At 38.1% G+C, this 16,538-nt stretch overlaps 2 protein-coding genes across 2 annotated transcripts; one reads left to right on the forward strand and one right to left on the reverse strand.

Annotated features, from left to right (window-relative positions):
• Positions 1–673: 673 nt before the first annotated feature.
• LOC119722912 (EF-hand calcium-binding domain-containing protein 6-like) lies at positions 674–12,677 on the forward strand. The gene is made up of 20 exons (XM_038193317.1): positions 674–1,318; positions 1,646–1,737; positions 3,561–3,733; positions 4,524–4,590; positions 5,162–5,322; positions 5,435–5,572; positions 5,765–5,903; positions 6,243–6,371; positions 6,658–6,806; positions 7,128–7,241; positions 8,170–8,280; positions 8,625–8,804; positions 9,017–9,245; positions 9,401–9,525; positions 9,838–10,135; positions 10,276–10,362; positions 10,521–10,606; positions 10,824–10,902; positions 11,052–11,117; positions 11,280–12,677. The coding sequence occupies exons 1-20, from the start codon at positions 952–954 to the stop codon at positions 11,493–11,495; spliced, it is 3,006 nt and encodes a 1,001-aa protein (XP_038049245.1). The 5' UTR covers positions 674–951; the 3' UTR covers positions 11,496–12,677.
• Positions 12,535–16,317, reverse strand: LOC119722915 (small nuclear ribonucleoprotein E-like). The gene is made up of 5 exons (XM_038193322.1): positions 16,146–16,317; positions 15,268–15,294; positions 14,367–14,429; positions 14,032–14,110; positions 12,535–13,679 (listed from the first exon to the last, which is right to left on the reverse strand). Exons 1-5 carry the CDS (start codon positions 16,194–16,196, stop codon positions 13,624–13,626), a joined length of 276 nt encoding a protein of 91 aa, XP_038049250.1. The 5' UTR covers positions 16,197–16,317; the 3' UTR covers positions 12,535–13,623.
• Between the last annotated feature and the right edge of the window lie 221 nt (positions 16,318–16,538).

Raw genomic sequence — 16,538 nt, forward strand, 5'->3', positions numbered from 1 at the left:
ATAGAAGTACAGTGTTCAACAAAAAAAGTAATGTTACAAGATGTAACGTTATATAGTTATAAATTATTCAGCACATTCATATACAACCGTAATTATTTGACTTTGCGAAAACGTTTTCAAAGTATCAAAACGTCAGGCCCTCCCTAATTTTACAGTTCACATTGTTTTGTTTGTTGCAGTGAAAACTTTCCACGAGTTCCCTCCCCCTTAAAAAAAATTGCCAAAAATAAAAAATGTTGACCACAAGAACTGTATTTTTTTTAAATTGCATTTTCTCACTGTCTGTATTTTAGTAGGTGGACCAGCTCAACATTCCTAATCAGATTAAACGTATTAAATAGCAATCCCATTGATCATTTTGAGTGATTGCTTTGGTGCGTTTTGTGTGTATCAAGCGGAAGGTCACTTGTGTGTTTTCAACTGAAAGGCCCGTATCTAGGCAATGGTTGGATGGCCCATTAAACAGCAGGGGTGTGCGTATTTATTTAATTTTCAAAATGCAAGAAACTTTATTCTTATTATATTATGTTGGTAAATTTATATTAAACATTGTACTTCACAAAGGTTTCATTAATGATTTCATTGTTTATTTGTATTTTAAAGCCTCTTAAGTTAATAACGTTGAAATTATTTGATTATATTTTCTCCATTAATGAATGGAAAAGTCCAGAAGCACCTGTACGTCGTAAAATGACTTCCGAATTCGTGTGCAGTGAGCATATGTGTAGTTGATAGGGACTCGGAAATTAATGGAATTAAATCTTGATTAAATAATTATTTATTCACGGAAAAAAGTATGAAAATCACACTATTTTGGGAATCATAGATTCCTGAAACTGCAGCTGGAGTAACTGGAACATGTGTAAAAATCCGTGGGTGTAAAGTGTCAACTTTCGACAAATTGTTCGGTATAAATTTTTAGTGCACATTTGACCGATTGAGCGCATCAACATGGCGACGGCCGTCCTATCAAATCGACGTCCAGCAACCTCGGCAGGAATACCGTCCAATTTACCCGTTATCGAGCATCCCAGATCTCGTCTTGGGGATAAGAATACCCTGAATATACGAGGTAGTAACCGAGGAGACCTCATAACTCCGCTCGGTCGCTGTTCTCCGTTTGGAGACGAAACCATAGCGGGTGCCGACAGCCCGGTCAACGGGCCGAACAGCAATCTACCCCCATTGAGGAAGGGCGAAGGAGTTCCGATCTTTGGGAGGGAGAAAGAGAACAGACAGCTTGGAGAGTCTTTGGATAGCGGGGTTGCTAGAGGGTCTGGTCGACGGAAACACACCAGAATGTTGACCTGGCCACCAGGTACATATTTTTTTTACCTTGGCACTGCTTAACAAATAATATATTTTAATAACAAATTAAAAAAAACCCAATAAGGACACCCCCCCCCAAAAAAAAATGACACAAAAAGTGATTACTTCTTATTTCTGAACAAAGTGAAACAAAACAACACCATCCTACCCCTGAACCCCCCCCCCCCCGCCCCCCAAAAAACCCACCTCATAACAAACAAAAGCGTTAAAAACAAAAACAAATACATTTGCATTTTGTTCTTTAATATTTAGTTTAAAATTGAAAATGCATCTCAGTCTTAAAAACTCTTTTATTTCTTGTTTTCCTATGAAAAAGTTCATGAACAGCAACCTGGTGAGAAGCGAGCATTGTCTGCTAGAGTTCAAGGAGTTGATGGAACGCCAAGAAGGAAATATGTACCAGAAGACGTAAGTACAAGTTTTTTTAATAAGACTGTTCTAAAAGCTGGTTGCCTTGGGCAGTTTAAGATGTTTCTTTTCAGGAGTATATCACACTTTAACTCTGGGATGATACAAATTATTTGGAATCTAGAAGGCATAAGACAAGAGAAAAGTTGAAGGAAAAATAACTAGGGTACTGGGATTCCAAACTGCATCTAGTGAAGCCACACATAAAGAGCATGGAGGAATGAGAAGTTAATTTATTAAGAGTCTAGTCATTAGAAGATTGAAATTGAGATAGAGGAGCAGTCCATCGCGGTATCCAATCAGTTGGCATTAAGAACCTGAATGGATCAATTTAAATGTTCGAGGACCTGTCAAGATAATTGATTGAGGCAAGTGGAATAATTTTGAAGATGGGATTGGTATTACATTGTGCACTAAAACCTGAGATTGTGTTAATTAATTGACGGAGAATGAAGTAAATTGGTGGAGACATGTAATAAGTGCAGACATTTGAGAGATATCCTAGGATGAATTTTAGACAAGGCTTTAGAGTTGTAAATCAGGTTGATAATACAATCTTTACAGACAGAACTATATTATCTTTTCAGTGCAAGAAACTTAAAAAAAAATCTTACAATTTTGTATAATTTTCATAAAAATCCACAAATATCTGGAAATTAGGTTTTTAGGAATGACAACCTCCATATACTTCTAGCCCCTCCCCTTTTGTGGTTTTGAAGTGTATCTCTAAACTTTTGTATTCTGCAAAACAAAAGTTTGTTAGTTTTATGATCCTTAAATACTAGGTTGCATGTTACATGAGAATAAGTTCTTTTTATTTGTCATAAATCAAAATTTTTACTTTTCCTTTCCCCCGCGTCAATTCAAGCAAATCAACCTATATATCACTCAGTGTTGTGGTCGAGTACTTGTTTCCGAGGACCGAGTACTGCCGAGTACCTAGGTTGCCGAGTGCGAGTTCTTCCGAGTACAAGTACAGGTCTCCGAGTACGAGTACTTATACGTCTGAGTACGAATAATTACTTCTGAGTACGAACACTTGTACTTCCGAGTACGAGTACTTGTACTTCTGAGTACGAGTAGTTGTTTACAGACGACATATTTCGTGATTTTCGTCACGAACAAGTTACAACTTGGGCACAAAAGTGCCACAAATTCTTCACAGGCCGACAATTTTCGAGTACTGAGTACGAGTACCGAGTACGATATCAGTAATGTGGAATTTTTATGAGAGATTTAATCCCATCTTACCAAATGCCTCAGTTCCCAAACCATGTTTGCATCTTTCTTTCGATGTTTGCATTGACCCCTGTTTGTTTGCAAACTTTGCACAGAGTCAGCAACCCTCATTCATTGCTTTTAGAGACTACCAATGGAAGCTTAATCCTCTTCAAATTGGTCCTTAGCTGAAGTCTGACAGAATGTCAGTATGGTAAACAAGACCATAAAAGTGAAAGGCCATGCATATTTATCAACCACCATATGTGTGGGCCGAGGCTGTCAAAATCAATACTTGTTTGTGCCGCCACAAAAGCACCATTTACTCCATGTAAATATTTCATGATTGTTGCCTGGTTGGAGAAACAACCAACTCAGGTGATGTTTGCATGGCATTTTCTGGAAACACAAATGTTATCATCTCAGTGTTTGAAGTTAAAACATAAAAATATCAGTGCCACCCACTTTTTTAATTAATGCATTGAAATTAACTTATGCCTAAAGGTTAGAGAAAACGCTTAGAGTAAACAAAATATTTTAAACGTTTTGTCAATGAATATGTATCAACTTTCAATTTCCATATTTGTCACATTCTTTTTTTTCAGTTGTATGAAATTATCCGAGAGAAGTTGACAACTGGTTACCATGGTCTCCATCAACTTTTTCGTGCCAATGATCCCCAAGGCAACAGTACCGTCTCCAAGGTTGCTCTGACTCGTATCCTGTATCATCTAGTTGGTTATCTGACAAGGGAAGAGGTTCAAAAGCTGCTTACCAGGTTAGTAGATGATTAGGAGTGCTTAACAGTGTATTACTGTCACCTGCATCCAATTACATAGTGCTTCTTATAGCTCAGAAATTTGCTTATCATGGAAAATGTTTACTTGGGAAAAAAAGAGGTCATCACCAAATCTCACCAACCATTGTTTTATTCCTCCGTGCACCAACATATAACTTTGGCCCAGGCTCAGCATGTATATTTGCTAAGCATTGTATATGCTCAACAGCTTAAGTTTGTGTGGTAATGGTAGAAAAAAGGGGGACAAATGTCGCAACCTGATGCCACTTTTTTCTTCATATATCATCTCAGTGAAAGTCAGTCATTGCAAAACTGATGATAAGACATGAATCTGGGACTGAGAAACATTTCAAATTTTGTTAGGAAATACTTAGAAAATTGTCTTGACTGTCTTTGTACACAACCGCTGAAGTGGCGTCAGGTTGCAACATTTTTTTTCCAAAATGGGAATGCCTGCTCGAGTTCAGGATGGTTGGGGTGGCTAACCATCTCCAGCTGTTTGACCAATGTTAATTATTTACATATTAATCCGGGGTTTGACCGATGTTAATTATTTACATATAATAGGGGGAAAAAATAAAGTTAACGTAAATTTTCAGGAATGTTATGTGTTGAGTTCTACACTTCACCTACCAAAACCCCTTGAAAATGCTTGGACTTCAACACCTCAGTTATCCGCTTTGACAATTTGTGGATCCACTACGACCCCTCCTTTGTTTGCATTGCCTCTGCATTCATAGATCATTCATCTTTACGTTTGTTGCCTCAGGTTGGGACTTGATGGTATGGAGACAGTCTCTTTTGATAATTTCATTGCCTGCTTCCGTGATAATGAGGTAGGTTATAGAAATATAAAAACAATTTCAAAAAGGAAAGGGTTGTTATGCACTGTGCATTCTAGCTCCATATTTATTAAAGTTTAAAATGTGCAAAATGCATTTGAAAATGAGAATAAGTAGACCTACTACACTGGGCTTAAGGCCTAGCTGACATTAAAGATATATGCATATTCCACACAAATAAATAAAAAGCCCTTGAGGTTAGTTAATTTGAATAAGATTGTAATTTGTGCCTGGATGTTCGCACCTGTTAGACACCCATTGAGGAAGTGTTGATTGCCATGCCTTGGGCTAAAAATCAATTGATCTTTATAAAAGGGAACCACAGGGAAGTTATATATGTCATAAAAAAAATGTGCATTATGTATCGCGAACACATCGTGACTATATGTCTGTTAAGGGGAAAAGCAATATTGACTTGAGCAGTATATATGAAGCGATGGCATCTGGTATAGCATACCATTAATCATGAGTTCCATATTACAATTAATGTTCAACCAACATTTTATCCAATGTGAACCTATTCAGTGCTTTATTTAATTGGTTTGTTTGACTACTCTGCTTTTAGACTGTAAAACGAGAATGGTTAAGCCCAGTGGCAAGGAAGGAATTTTCAGCTGAGCAGCGGAAGAACAACTTGGAGGACCACCTGTGTTTCAAGAGACCTGCACCTGAGATGGTAACAGCTACGTATGCTAACGCCCTCCTCAAGGAAAAGTGCAGACACAGGTGAATGACATGATTGATTGAAAGTAAACCATTGTTGAAAATCTATGATCAACGGTGAAAGATTGAAGCTCATAAATTTGAGGAAACTTTATTTTCTATTTCATTTTCACAGTGATTTTGATCTCCGTCGTCATCTGGCGCCCTCGTGCTTTGACCCCGGGGCAGTCATCTTGCCGCCTCAAATGGAGGAATGTCTGGCGAGCATTGGAGTCCGACTGGATGACTATGAGATGCAGAAATTATGGGAAAGGTAAAATTTCGGGATTTTATTGCCAGTGTTGTAGTTTAGTCCATCACAAGTCCTGACAGGTCCTCACTTCTCAAGTCAAGTCACAAGCAATTCGACTGACATTGTTCTTCCCCTATAACATGTGGCTGAACATATGATTTACATTATCCAAGATACAGAAATGTCAATAATTGCATATTTTTTCCTGACCAGGTACGACTTGGAAAATACTGGTGCAGTGAACAGTGCTTGGTTCTTCATCCAAATCGGTTTGGACAGTAGAGGACATCATTTGGTGCGGGCCAAGACAGCGCCCCCACGGGTCAGGAATCAGCCAAGGACCCCATGGGTGGTGAGTGTGAACAAGTCTGTTTATACTCGGTCTCAAACGATGAACGCAAGCGGCAGTTTGTTTGAGTTTATGCCTCAGCCTTTGAGGACTTCTGTTTTATTGCCAGATACCAGCGCAAGGGCATAGGGCCTACCTGTTCAATGTGGCATAGAGGCCAGCCCAAATTTATAGAGATCAGAATCTACAGCTTAACCAGATTTTCTAAGCAACTAGTTCTGTGCAGAGTAAATTTTCTGTGTTAAGAAGCTCTATAAGAAACTCCTCGGTGCATCCCACTCTGCTGCTAACATAAACACTAAGAATCGATAAATTCCTCAACTTTTTTCTTTGCCTGCCCAGCCCCGGATACCAGAGGAAACTCAGGAACTTATAGAGGAACCGGAGAATGTGGAACCACCGATGGAACGTCCTCCTACTGATGTTCCTAGACCACCTTCTGTTGACATTATTTCCTTTTTACTGAGAAGGGTAAGAAATTATGCAAAGTTCTGCACTTGTTAAAGTTCCTGTGTTTTGGTTGATCACCCATACTTAGTTCCTGTACTGCCCAAAACTGGCCTACCTGTTACTCCCTGTATCACCCAAAACCCCTCTCCAGCACTGTGTGGCTTAATCCATTCATCAGAGAATTAGTACAATGCAATATAAGTGCTAATAGGTTATTTGCTTGACTCACTGTCAGCCATGTGTGGTGAAGAGATGTCACAAAAGAGGAATGAGCTTAAACAATCAATTCATTTTCTTCTGTCATTAGATGGAGCAGAATTACCATGGTTTCCTGATGGGTTTTGAGCATTTTGATTATAACAACGATGGCACCGTGTCCAGAGCCCATTTCCGTGATATGCTTCTGGAGTATGATCTTCCTATGTTGCCCGTTGAGATAGAGCACCTTCTAGAAAGGTGAGCTTTGATTTTAGTCTCAGGTGAAGAATTGATTTGTGTAACTGATCCTGAAAATGAGACGTTTCCTATCTTGAAACAATCTATTCTAGCTGTTCATGGATTTATTCCCATTTATTGAAACCCATTCTAAATTCCTACTTGGCCTAGAGGTTTAAAGATAACCTCAATTTCACCTAAACGTCTCCTTTTTTTCTCAAGGGAGACATACATCTTGTCAAGTGCAATTGGATGCTGTGATTTGCATGATTTATCTATCCTTGTGTAATATTCATCATGTTATTTCCAAGACTTTTAAATTCTTTGTTTTCTTTTTGGCAGAGTTGGTCTGCGTAGGAAAGACGGTCGTGTCAGCTACAGAGATTTCCTGCATAAGTTTATGTCTCGGATGGACAACGGTATCGCCCATCGTATCATCATGGACGGTAAACACAGGTAAGGAATTCCTGGATTTAGTCGTAAGCTTTCAAGCCGACACATAGATCATTTGTATCTCCTCTGGGTATTGTGCAGGAATGCATTGCATAGAACAAATAGACATCGCCTTTACTGATCGAGTACTGTCTGACAGATGTTATATGCCAGCTGTGAGAAGATTTCAGAAGTAATTAAGGGAGACTTTCTATTTAATGATTGTCTTCATCGTTCCCCTAAATATAATCAATTTGTTTAGGCTATATACATATAGCTACCCAAGAAATTATACTTGTTGTTTTTAAAGTTAAGTATATACATGTTTTACTGAATAGGAGGTCTTCTCTTTAGTGCCAGACTTATTGCACTCTAGCTGGATTATTAGGCATGACAAAACATGCATTCAAATACTGCAATGAGCCTTTGGGGTTTCATGCAGCTCTGCATTCACGATTGAACTCAAGTCCTCCTGGAGAGATTGCATTTGTATTTATATGTACATTGTAAATATTCCAGCCATGGCACAAGCCTATTTTTAATCTCTTGCGGGGACCTGTGCATAGATAATTTGTTTGCTGCAGGCAGAACTGGTGCCTTTTAAGCAGCGTATGCATTAAGATCTAGGACAAGGATAAATGAAGCTGTAAAATCAAATGAAAGTTGACAAGCATTATAGTGTTAGCATTAGCAAAGTTGTGCATGTTTGGAGCATGTTGATAGATAGATTATTTTCTAGATAAGTTTGTGTGTCTTTGATACACACTTAAGATATCCTTTGTGATAAGTCAGCATTAGGAGTGCAGTTCTGTAATCTCTAAAGCTGTTTCCAAGATCAGTTATGGTAAAGTATGGATGTATTAATAAAGAGTCATTCACACAAATACTTGACAGTTTGAGAAATCCATGTACATGTACATGTAATTAGTAAATGTATTCTCCCTCTCTGTAGATTCAACACCAGGGCACAAACTCCCCATGGACCTCTTACAGCCCAAGATGCTGAAGCCAAATTAGTAGAGATGTTCCATAAAGACTTTCTCAGGCTACTGGCCACACTCAAGTAAGTAACCCTTAACCTTTCAACTTAGATCAACACTAGGTCAGTTGATGGTTGAATGTTCACGGGATATGATAGCTATTAGAACTGTTTTGTAAAAGCTTGTGAGTGCCAAAGCTCTATTTTTCTAAATGATATAGACTCCTTACACCTGCTGTGTACAGGCAACAGAGAATAGACACCAAAATTTAGTCTCAAATGGTTGTTTTATCTATATGCAATATGTCTAAAAATTGCTTGTTTGTAACCAGTTTCTTTATACCCAATAACTGAATTCTTATGGGCTAAACTTTGAAAATAGATCTATGATTGTTACAATTAATATGTAACTTCTTTTTCATCATCAGGAGTCAAGACCAATATAGCCTGAAGTTGATCACCCAGAAGCAGTTTAGAGACAGTGTGGATCGAGTCTTTGGGATTCGTATGAGTGATCTACAGCTTGATCAACTACTCATTGAGATTGGGGTTAACTTGGATGATCTGGTGCCTTACCCAGAGTTTCTGGCCATTTTTAACAGGAAGAGGTAGGTATCAGACCTCGGCTTTTATTTGTTGCATATTTTTGCTCTTTAAAATGTCAACATGTTAAAAACGCCATCAAATGTCATTGAACCATCTAGTTCTTAAGAAAACTTCATTGCTTAAGATTACTACATCACTAACAATTACCAGTGCTTCTCAAGATGATTTTATCCTTGTATTCATCTTTGAGTACAATCTATCCTGTTCCCACCAGGCCATCAGTTGCGTTGCGCTCCCAGACTCCACGACCCCAATCTCAGCAGCAAGTGGAGAGATCGGCCCCAGCACCTAGGATAGCCACACCAGAGGAGTACATTGTCCCACCAAACCTGGCTGGACCTGTGGAGTTTGGTGACAGTCAGCGACAGAGCCAAGGGGAGGCAGCAGGGGGAGGGGCTACAAAGAGGAAAGGGATGGAGACTAGATACAGACCGGTTAAGGAGGTACTATATTGGATTACTGTAGTACATTGGATTGCTTTGTATTTAGTCATTTTGTGAATACTTTGCCACAAATAGTTTTATGTTATGGTTCAAACAGTATGATGAAATGAATATTCCCTGAACTTGTGCAATCCTGCTTTGTCATGGTAACACAGATGGAAGACACAATTGAGGAGTTGCTAAGGAGACGAGGTTATGAAGCTCAGGAAGCTTATCACAAGATAGACCGGAAGGCAACGGGGAGACTGTCTAAGACACAACTACATCAATGGCTACAGGAGTAAGATATAAATCATTGTATTTGAAAAAGGGTCCCCCCATCCCCTTCCCTGAAAAGAAAAACAACGAACAAACAAAATTACTTCAAAATAATCCTTCCAGTATTTTTTCAAAGGCTTCCTTAATTTTAGCTTCCAAATACCATAACAGCTAAGGCTGTATTTAACAGCACTCGCATGATATTTCTTGACCATTTATTTTATGATTCCATTTTCTGAGGGGAAGTCAGAATATATGTGACTCCACCTCTAAACACTGAAGAGAGAGAAACGATTGTCAAATATTGTTATTTCCTGTTTGTACTTGCCATCAGGCTTGGATTCAGTCTTCATCCAACTGAGCTACAGACTCTCTGGACTGCCTTGGATATCGCAAGAGATGGTCTAGTCCACTATGCAGAACTCTTTGACTATTTCATCAGTCGTTCAAGACGTCGAGTAGCAGTTGTCACTAAAACACACCAAGCATCTTCTCAGAGGAAGGGCCCCATCATGAGGGAATCACAGTCCCAACCTCAGGTCCGTAGGCGTCAGTCAAACGAGGCTGGTGCACCCAGCAGGGACCTCTTTGGGACCCCTGCTGAAGACATTGTGGCGAGGATCAGACCGCAAGTAAGTCTGCTGGATTCTTACTAAATTACCACATTCTTACTAAATTACTATAGTCTTGTCATTTTAAAAAGGGTCTTGAACATTCTTATATTTTTACTATCGAAGCAGTTTTGTAATATATATATTTTTTTGTTTTACAGGTTCTCCAAAGTTGGGATGAACTCAAAATGTCTCTGCGGGAGATGGATCCCTATGGCGTTGCCATGGTTCCCATCCCACAATTCCACGTGAGTCAATGGTGTATTTTGTTGTGCCCAGTAGTGTGATCTTTATTTTGTTCACATTTCCTTGTCAGTATTTATAATGTATGCAAAAAAAACCAAGTTGTTTCTTTCATTGTTTTCTTCACTTTAAATTAAAGCTTTTTGTTCATTTTGACAAATAGGCACTCCTTCAACAAGTCAACATCAACTTGTCACCTAGTCAGTTGGAAAGACTCTGCTCCAGATTTGATTTCAGCCAAAATGGACAGTAAGTTGATTAGAAAAAAGTTTTGGTGTTAATACGTTTTACTAGCACCCAATTTATCCTTCCATGGAGAGTGAGACAATTGCAGTAAAGTGTCAAGCTCAAGGACAGTCCCATCGGCTGGTTAGTAATCCACATTGTAAAGAGTCTGCCCTCGCTGATGAATCTTGACAAAATAAAAGCCAGACCATGATATTCATCATTCACATTTTCCCCCCAGGTTTCATTATCTGCAGTTTCTTCAGTTGTTTGTTGAGCCAAGCAGCAGGAAACCAAGCAAGACTGGTATACGAGTCACTGTAAGTGCATCTTAGTAAATTGATCGAAAGCCAACTACTCCCTATCACTTGCATTGCACTCATTTTTTAGCTCCTCTTGGGGGTCAAGCATTATATGATTGTATTATGAAGGTCCTAAAATTTACCTCAAGGATTTGTTTTTTGTTCAGGATCAGAATGAAAAAGGAGGAGGGCAGATGACAGTATCTTCAGCTATGATAAAGATCAGGAAACAGGTACGATGATGTAGTCTTGCTATGCAACTTTCACCAGAGTATTCTGGAGTGAAACAGTGCCAAGTTACATAAAACAATAACAAGCTTAATTATTTACAAGATTAATACATGTACAAATAAGAAGCGTCAGTCAGGAAATGTACTCCTTTTTTTCACCCACAGCTTCTTCATGACTGGAAGAGTCTTCGGAGAGCTTTTAAGAAGGCCGACCTGAACCACGATGGCAGTCTCAGTGTTCCTGAGTTCCGGCGCATCTTGGGGGAGAGTAAGATCAGATTCAATGAGGAGGATTTCTATCACATCGTCTCCGAGTTGGACAAGAATTTGGATGGAAGGATCTCATATGATGAGTTCATATCTAGTATGATGTCAATATGAGGGATAAATTATTTGTTGGAAGCAGGATTGAAAGTCAGTGGCAGCGAGAGTTTTTGAAAGTTGATGGGGGGGGGGGGGCAGTACAAAGTCCTAGTAGTGAGGGATCCAAAAGTTGGCAAGGGGAAAAATGTTCAAAAACTACGAGGCAAATTCTCCTGACGGCCGTAACTTCCTAATAGTGTTGCTTTGTAGCAAGGAAAGATGAAAGTATTATCCTTCATATTTAGTTTGAAACTAAAGACCAAGGTAATAAAATAACATGATAAATATACAATGTTGGGTTTTACCCTTCGCCAATGCATTTTTATAAACACTCTATACTCAGTGGTGTCCTAAAGTGATTGTGAGGAAAAAATTCACAAACAATTCGGGTGGGACTTGAACCCATGACCTCTTGCTTACTAGTGCGGACGTCTGACCACCAAGCTTGCCAGGATCACTTGGCTGGTTGAAATCTGACATAGCAGCAGGTACGGCAACCAAACTATTCATCAGGTGAAATTTAAGACTTTGGATGTATTGGTGAAATATTTTATGCATTATGTTAAGCATTTGTGGTCGTACTGAAATGCAAAAGTTTCCAACTTCAAATTATGTAGATATACTTGTTTTACGTGTAAATGTACATAGAAAATAGTATTTTGTAGTATTTTGTATATATCTAGCTATATCCACTCAATTTACTCCTAAATCTATGTGATATTTCAAGTGTTTTTAGACCTTGTAACTTACAGTATTTGTGAATATGACTAGTCACAGGTAATGTGTTTAACCGAATAGATATTTCAAGTGTAATGTACGTGTATTAACATTTAGTTCCTTAACTTCCAGATTGAAATGGAGAGATTCCTTGAAGACTTGCATATGTATGTCATTCATGTATGCTGTAGCGTTATGGTGCATTTTAATGCTGCTTCCACCTCAAATTCCTGACATTTTAAAGTAAATATTTCCCTTGTGTGGTTGCAATTTTCCTGTCACTTTTTGCTGCCAGTTTAAACAAGAACACGGGAATAAACTTCAGAATAGCCACGTGTGATATATGTACAAAAACCTGTTTATTTTTTCCCAACGATGTATTTATAACTGCCTATATGGTGCCTTTTATGTTTGTACTTGTCAAACCATGTTAGATATTAAACTAAAAACTAGTTACAGAAATAAACCAAGGATTGAAACTAACATGAACTTGTGTTTGCCATAAAAAATAACACCTGTAAATCAGAATTTACAGAATGGAATGGAACTTTCGTCAAAGCAGTGTATACCTGGTAACATGCATCAATGATGTCAAGTTACCACTCTCACAGGTCGTGTTTCAATTGTAAAACAATGTCTCAACCTCATCCACATTCTTTATAGAGCAAACTAATCTGATATTCTTTGATTGCTAAACCGTTTTACATTGTGAATCCAATGATAGTATGCAACTGGATTTATGCAAAATTGGTCAAACTTTACTGTATAACAGAAATGAATAAATCTGCAACGGCTTCATTTTTATGAATACCCTGAAACACACATATCCACCAACGAAACTGTATTGCTACTCTGAGAATCGGTGTTTACATTTTTTACCAAAAAATGTTTTTTGTCACCTCTTATTTTCAGTTTGAATGATAACTGGGAATGTTTTAATCCACGAAATTAATGCTATGCTTTAATGGCCACTTTTTTGGTACTTTTAACTGCTCAAGGACATCAAGCCTGATGTGCAGTAAAAGTGCAGCTTTTTACAACCTATAAAATCTATCAGAATACTGCAATACTAAGGTTGTATTTTGGTGGAATCAGGATAGTTATGGGGAATATTACTTATATCTACACACATCCACGCACACATAAAGAAAATTAATACCAAAGAAATACAAATGAAATATTTTGGTAGATTTCATAACACTCAAAATGTACTTTATATTTATGATGGAAGGATGGGATTTTTCATCCTCAAGAATTTTTTAAAGGTTGAAAAATCATTTAAGACACTTTGTTTGATACTTGTCACAAAACAAGTAATTAAAAGTTTGATGAAAAAGCCTGTGGTTCAACAGTTATATACAAAATGGTTTCTCCGGTTCCAACTTGGGATTCCCTACTGGGAATACACTGTAGATGAGTACACAGCTGGCTACTCTTGGACGTTCTGTATTAACGTGATGTTGTCTCCTTTCAGCATTATTCTCCCTGCAAATGACAGAATAATTATGATATGACAACTAATGGCCAAGTCAGCTGGGCAACTATATTTCAAGGTACATGTATATTTTGATGTTTTGAGAGCAAGAACATGTATATTACCTAAAATGTTTTATCTCCAAATTTGTAAGATGTCTTTAATTTTCACAGGAAGACTCTCATCACCAGGATCTCATTGACAATTGATTTATATTTCTTTTCCTGCGTTTTGTCTTCCAAATGTATGAGAAAATACCAGTTCAGTTTGTGCAGGGCAAGAGAGAATTATCCAGATTGTTCCAATTTTGTTTTCTTGCACACAGTGATTTTCCAGGCAGGAGTCACAACCTTTTGGACTCACCTAGTGGTTTTCTGGATTTGGTCTTGAGGTGGAATTCCTCTGCTTCATCTAGGACCAAGTTCATGTATTCGTCAAAACCCTGTCGGAAATAACAAAGAATCCAATGTTTTATGAGCCATGTAATTCATCATGAGAATTTAAGAATGTCAAAATATAAACCTCTTAGCTGCTTCAAAAATGTTGAGATCATTTTATTCTAGAGGAGGTTTGAAGTTAAAAGGACAACACACTATTTACTCTTAATACTGGATTTGTAAGAACATGAGAACAATAGGGGAGAACATCTCCCACCTCCAATCAAATGGTTTAGATCGGAAAATTTGTAAAAAACTTACGATAATGTGGCCTTCTATCCGCATGTTGTTCTGATCATATAACCATACTTGTACTCTTGATCTCTGCGAACAAAATTAAAAAACACATGAAATATGTCAATTCTAAACAGAAGACAAAAAATGTAGGTTGTGGAAACAGAGATATTCAGGGTGGCACCCAATAAACTGAACGGGATACTTCCGCTACCCTGACTCTTGAGACTCAAACCACCTATACCAACATGACCAATGCATGGGCCATGGAGAATTCTGTTAACAGAAAAATGATACCATGATCGCTTGATTTGGTTAAGTTGTTTTTGTTCTAGAGCCCATTTTGTGAAACAAGCTCCCGACTCCTGAGTCATTTTGTCTCGAATCAATGGTAAATTAAACTTTTAATCCAGACCGTAAGGAAACATTAGTACCTCAGTCTCAATCAGCGATCTCTACCACAGTGCTCATCTCAGGTTGCACTCTTTGTCTAGTCTATGTAATAGACCATGGATATGACTTGTGAGCAGATACGCTGATTAATTAGGCAAGACACCGCTTCTTGACCTCCTGAATTTTGACCAATCAGCAGGCGCTTTCTATATCAGGTCTTCGGTCATTCACCCGATGCGCGTCATAGACAATGGATAGAAAAAACAACTGTCACGTGCTCTGTATCATGTTACGTGATAATTAGCCCAGCTGTTGTATTACAAAACACTGCATTCGAATTGACCAATCAAAGAATTTAGTCCTGATTTGTGAATGAAATGCTGTCACGATTTAGTAAAGTCGACATTGGCTAGACATTATCCGGGGATAATGGGTGATACTCGGACTACTCTTTGGCCATTTGGATGGTATTAAAAATATGATGTTTTTGTTGGCAAAGAGTTGGATTTTTACAAAACGGCATAAAAATACTTACATTTTGCAAATATCTGAAGATAAGGTTCTACGAAGCCACACAGCAAAAGAGAAATCAGAGTTAAGGTATATACAGTACCAATTATACGGAAACAGAACAATTACGAGTGGAAATACATTATTGAGAGAAATCTGTTTAGGTCGACATTTAATGACAATGTCACTTTTTAGAAATAAACAAAATTCTTGATTGTAATTTGATCGAAACAAAACAGGGGCCCTACACTACACGAAGCTTTACAATCTGTATTGCATGAATAGCTAAGTGTCGGAATTACAAGGCCGTCTCGTCAACAACAGGAGGAAGGTAGGCCTATTGTTAGCCCCATAAATGTGGCCTATTTACTGGACTGCCTCCGTAAACATAGGCCACACATCCACATGTACAAAAATCGTGTCGACGGAGCCAAATTTTGATTTTCACATTTAGGCTTAGTTTGTATGTTTTTTTTGCTTTAGAAGCATACTCACCCTCTTTATAGGCTAATCAGAAAGTGCTGCCTTTTTCAGATGTATATTTTTCGTGAAATTTCCAGATTCATTTTTACACGTTTGCGTATCAAAATTTCAACATGAAATTTCACAAAAATTAAACATCTGAAAATAGCAGCACTTTCTGATTAGCCTGTAAAGAGGGTGAGCATGCTTCTAAAGCAAAAAAAAACATACAAACTAAGCCTAAATGTGAAAATCAAAATTTGGCTCCGTCGACACGATTTTTGTACATGTGGATGTGTGGCCTATGTTTACGGAGGCAGTCCAGTAAATAGGCCACATTTATGGGGCTAGCCTATTGTCAAACGTGCATGTGTCACAACGTGAACATGCCAGGCTGAAATAAACTCATATTATCAATATACTCGAAACCAAAAGGGATACAATAGGTTGAACCATAATCTTCTGCACTTTCTGTCCCTTGTATGCTGCCATGGTTGGAGTCGTACTGCTTTTCAATAGCAGTCACTGACGAAAAATTAAGCAAATTGAATTTGCTGCACGAACGTTCCCGTATCGTTTGCACGTGAAACGCAAAATGGCGGAAAACAACGCTTTCATATTCCACTAATTTGGGAGGGCGCCACCATTTTCCCTCCAAAAGCCGTTTGCAATACATGTTTTTTGGGTTTCAGATGAGGATCTGTGCATGCTATGAAGCCTTTAAGACTCAGCACCAGCGCAATCTTTATTTAAAAAGACAACATTTAGAATTGTAATGTTTTAAGGTCTCAAATTTCTGGTGCTCAGATGCTAAGATGGTTGTACATTAAAATA

The sequence above is a fragment of the Patiria miniata genome, unplaced genomic scaffold, assembly GCF_015706575.1.
Source record: "Patiria miniata isolate m_02_andy unplaced genomic scaffold, ASM1570657v1 HiC_scaffold_16, whole genome shotgun sequence".
NCBI lineage: Eukaryota > Metazoa > Echinodermata > Asteroidea > Valvatida > Asterinidae > Patiria > Patiria miniata.